The 4,800-nt window shown below is 41.6% G+C and overlaps 1 protein-coding gene across 1 annotated transcript; it reads left to right on the top strand.

The window, feature by feature from the left end:
- Positions 1 to 2,483: 2,483 nt before the first annotated feature.
- HILPDA (hypoxia inducible lipid droplet associated) lies at positions 2,484 to 3,334 on the top strand. Its single transcript, XM_070788739.1, is given in 3 exon segments — positions 2,484 to 2,781; positions 2,783 to 2,904; positions 2,907 to 3,334. Coding segments are annotated over 3 exon segments (189 nt in total). The 5' UTR covers positions 2,484 to 2,752; the 3' UTR covers positions 2,945 to 3,334.
- The last annotated feature ends 1,466 nt before the right edge of the window (positions 3,335 to 4,800 follow it).

Raw genomic sequence — 4,800 nt, 5'->3', positions numbered from 1 at the left:
TTGGTGCAGTCTCTTTCTTGGACTGTAGATAATTTCCAACTTTCTATAGAACATCTCTTCTTAGATGTCTTGTGGGAACTTTTAGACATTGTATCTCAAAACCGACTCTGTTATTTTCCCTTGGCAAAGTGATTAGTTCTGTCATGTTCCCTACTTTAGTTCATGGCCTCATCTTCATTCCTGTTTCTTAAGCGAGAAATGGAAGATTCCTCCTTTCCTCTTGGCCTTCCCTGACTCCATTACATCCAGTTGATAAAGAATATTCCATCAATCCAGAGATGAAGAAAGAGTGATGTTGATGACATGAGAATTCAGAAGGCTCAGGAATTTAAACTACGAAAGAAATTCTTCCAACTCTTGGAAAAAAAATTGAGCTTGATTTCTGAGCCTAGTTCAACTATTGTGTATTAATATGTTATTTTCCAAATGCAAGTAAGATTATTTTATTGATTAGTATTATAGTAATAAGGGAGTTGGTGATGGACAGGGAGGCCTGGTGTGCTGCGATTCATGGGGTCACAAAGAGTTGGACATGACTGAGCGACTGAACTGAACTGATAGTAATAAGTGGGGAAAGATTACATGTGTAATTTGTTAGAAGGAAAGTGGAGTTTCTTGTCTTAGTGGAACTCTTGGGGTACTTTTAAGTCTCTTAAAAGGGAAAAACTTGTATCAGTTCAGTTCCCTCACTCAGTCCTGTCTGACTCTTTGTGACCTCATGAACCATAGCACGCCAGGCCTCCCTATCCATCACCAACTCCTGGAGCTTACCCAGACTCATGTCCATTGAGTCAGTGATGCCAGCCAGCCATCTCATCCTCTGTTGTCCCCTTCTTCTCCTGCCTTCAATCTTTCCCAGGATCAGGGTCTTTTCTAATCAGTCAGATCTTCACAATAGGTGGCCAAAGTATTGGAGTTTCAGCTTCAACATCAGTCCTTCCAATGAACACCCAGGACTGATCTCCTTTAGGATGGACTGGTTGGATCTCCTTGCAGTCCAAGGGACTCTCAAGAGTCTTTCTCCAACACCACAATTCAAAAGCATCAATTCTTTGGCACTCAGCTTTCTTTATAGTCCAACTCTCACATCCATACATGACTACTGGAAAAAACCATAGCCTTGACTAGATGGACCTTTGTTGACAAAGTAATGTCTCTGCTTTTTAATATGCTGTCTAGGTTGGTCACTTTCCTTCCAAGGAATAAGCATCTTTTAATTTCATGGCTGCAATCACCATCTGCAGTGATTTTGAAGCCCCCCAAAATAAAGTCAGCCACTGTTTCCACTGTTTCCCCATCTATTTGCCATGAAGTGATGGGACCAGATGCCATGATCTTAGTTTTCTGAATGTTGAGCTTTAAACCAATTTTTTCACTCTCCTCTTTCACCTTCATCGAGAGGCTCTTTAGTTCTTCTTCACTTTCTGCCACAAGGGTGGTATCATCTGCATGTCGGAGGTTATTGATATTTCTCCCAGCAATGTTGATTCCATCTTGTGTTTCTACAAGCCCAGCATTTCTCATGGTGTACTCTGCATATAAGTTAAATAAGCAGGGTGACAATATACAGCATTGACGTGCTCCTTTTCCTATTTGGAACCAGTCTGTTGTTCCATGTCCAGTTCTAACTGTAACTGTTGCTTCCTGACGTGCATACAGGTTTCTCAAGAAGGCAGGTCAGGTGGTCTGGTATTCCCATCCCTTTCAGAATTTTCCACAGTTTATTGTGATCCACATAATCAAAGGCTTTGGCATAGTCAATAAAACAGAAATAGACGTTTTTCTGGAAATCTTTCTTTTTTGATGATCCAGCTAATGTTGGCAATTTGATCTCTGGTTCCTCTGCCTTTTCTAAACCAGCTTGAACATCTGGAAGTTCACGGTTCACGTATTGCTGAAGCCTGGCTTAGAGAATTTTGAGCATTATTTTACTAGTGTGTGAGATGAGTGCAATTGTGTGGTAGTTTAAAGTCTTTGGCATTGGCTTTCTTTGGGATTGGAATGAAAACTGACCTTTTCCAGTCCTGTGGCCACTGCTGAATTTTCCAAATTTGCTGGCATATTGAGTGCAGCACTTTCACAGCATCATCTTTCAGGATTTGGAATAGCTCAACTGGAATTCCATCACCTCCACTAGCTTTGTTCGTAGTGATGCTTTCTAAGGCCCACTTCACTTCACATTCCAGGATGTCTGGCTCTAGGTGAGTGATCACCCCATCGTGATTATCTGGGTCGTGAAGATCTTTTTTGTACAGTTCTTCTGTGTATTCTTGCCACCTCTTCTTAATATCCTCTGCTTATGTTAGGTCTATATCGTTTCTGTCCTTTATCGAGCCCATCTTTGCATGAAATGTTCCCTTGGTATCTCTAATTTTCTTGAAGAGATCTCTAGTCTTCCATTCTATTGTTTTCCTCTATTTCTTTGCACTGATCACTGAGGAAGGCTTTCTTATTTCTCCTTGCTATTCTTTGGAACTCTGCTTTCAAATGGGTATATCTTTCCTTTTCTCCTTTGCTTTTTACATGCAATGTATTTTAAAAATAAAATGAGTTTTCGCTGAGAGCTGCACTTTTATCTAGGGAGAGGTGTCTGGGTTGACATTTCATTAACTGATTTTCCTTCTGATTCCATGCGACCCATTATTAGAGCAAATAGGCCACTCCTGGCCCTTCCTCTTGGAGGATCCAGAGCCCTCCAGAAGCAGAAGGCAACTCTACTGCTCTATTAAGGAGAGGGATCCTTGATGCCACCATGAAGCATAGGTTGAACATCTATCTCTTAGCTGACCTTGTTCTCCATCTTCATTAAACTCATTAGTCTAATGAAGTCCCTGGAGGGCTTACTGGAGAGCCCATCTCCTGGGAGCTACTGGACTACCAGAGGTCAGCTTCCCAACAAAGAGCCCCCAAGGGCGTTCCAGACCATCTATCCAGAGTGGTATGATAAGACCTCCGTCCACCGGCTACGACCTTAGAACAGTGTCCAAAATACCTCCAGCTCTACCAGTTTCTGGGCAGGCATTCTCAATGTCAGTGTTATCAGAGAACTAACTGTTACAAGGCCCTCAAAGGGCCTCTTCATTGGATACTCCTTGTTCTGAAAAAGGCCTGTTTTATCACAGATTTGAGTGGGTCACCTGTGGCTGTGGAATGGCGGGATCTCACTCTCTTCCCCAGACTGCGTCTGCTTAGATGTCCTGAGCAGCCTGGCTTTGTCTTCTCTTAGATGAGTACTTGTGCTGCAACTTTAGCTGTTGGGAGATGGTGTTATTTTCAACCCTACTTTCTAAGCATCTGCCAAGAATTCCTTTGGACTTGGGTGTCTTATGGTCAGTTTAGTTGGTATTCAGCTTTTCTCTCATGAGAGCTCCTCTGTGTGCAGATAACAGTTAAGAGGTGTTAGGGTTGGCTGTAGGAAGGGGAAAGGTGGAGTCTTCTGTGTCCTGTTCTCATTTTTACATTTTTTAAAGTTCTTCCTCCAACTTAGCAAGTCTGTGTGTGATTATTGGTCTGAAGTGGGCAGGGGAATGACAGTGCCTGCTTGGGACATGGACATTTTGGCCATCATGTGGCTTAAGTAAATTTTTCTAATGAAATAAAGTTGAATGTATGTTTCAAAAAAAATCTTGCAGGAAAAAAATTGATGTTTATAAATGTCTCTCAAATGCCAACTCTCCTCCTTATTCTATTATGATTGCCCTAGTTCAGTATCTAGTTTTTCTCCTAGAGATAAGAAAGTCACTGTCCTCTAGTCTTTCTTATTATTACATTCTACCTCAATCCTGATTAACTTTTATACTACAATCAGCATTGTCTTTCTAAATCTGATCATGTCCTTCTTCTGTGGAAACTCCCTTCTTATATATAATGTGCAATAAAGGGACCAGAGATCAAATTGCCAACATCCGCTGGATCATGGAAAAAGCAAGAGAGTTCCAGAAAAACATCTATTTCTGCTTTATTGACTATGCCAAAGCCTTTGACTATGTGGATCACAATAAACTGTGGAAAATTCTGAAAGAGATGGGAATACCAGACCACCTGATATGCCTCTTGAGAAACCTATATGCAGGTCAGGAAGCAACAGTTAGAACTGGATGGAACAGCAGACTGGTTCCAAATAGGAAAAGGAGTACGTCAAGGCTGTATATTGTCACCCTGCTCATTTAACTTATATGCAGAGTACATCATGAGAAATGCTGGGCTGGAAGAAGCACAAGCTGGAATCAAGATTACCAGGAGAAATATCAATAACTTCAGATATGCAGATGACACCACCCTTGTGGCAGAAAGTGAAGAGGAACTAAAAAGCCTCTTGATGAAAGTAAAAGAGGAGAGTGAAAAGTTGGCTTAAACTCAACATTCAGAAAACGAAGATCATGGCATCCAGTCCCATCACTTCATGGGAAATAGATGGGGAAACAGTGGAAACAGTGTCAGACTTTATTTTGGGGGGCTCCAAAATCACTGCAGATGGTGACTGCAGCCATGAAATTAAAAGACATTTACTCCTTGGAAGAAAAGTTATGACCAACCTAGATAGCATATTGAAAAGCAGAGGCATTACTTTGCCAACAAAGGTCCATTCTAGTCAAGGCTATGGTTTTTCCAATGGTCATGTATGGATGTGAGAGTTGGACTGTAAAGAAAGCTGAGCACTGAAGAATTGATGCTTTTGAACTGTGATGTTGGAGAAGACTCTTGAGAGTCCCTTGGACTGCAAGGAGATCCAACCAGTCCATTCTGAAGGAGATCAGCCCTGCGTGATCATTTGGAAGGAATGATGCTAACGCTGAAAGT

Source organism: Bos indicus, chromosome 5 (genome assembly GCF_029378745.1).
Source record: "Bos indicus isolate NIAB-ARS_2022 breed Sahiwal x Tharparkar chromosome 5, NIAB-ARS_B.indTharparkar_mat_pri_1.0, whole genome shotgun sequence".
NCBI lineage: Eukaryota > Metazoa > Chordata > Mammalia > Artiodactyla > Bovidae > Bos > Bos indicus.
This window is presented reverse-complemented; position numbering and strand designations above follow the sequence as displayed.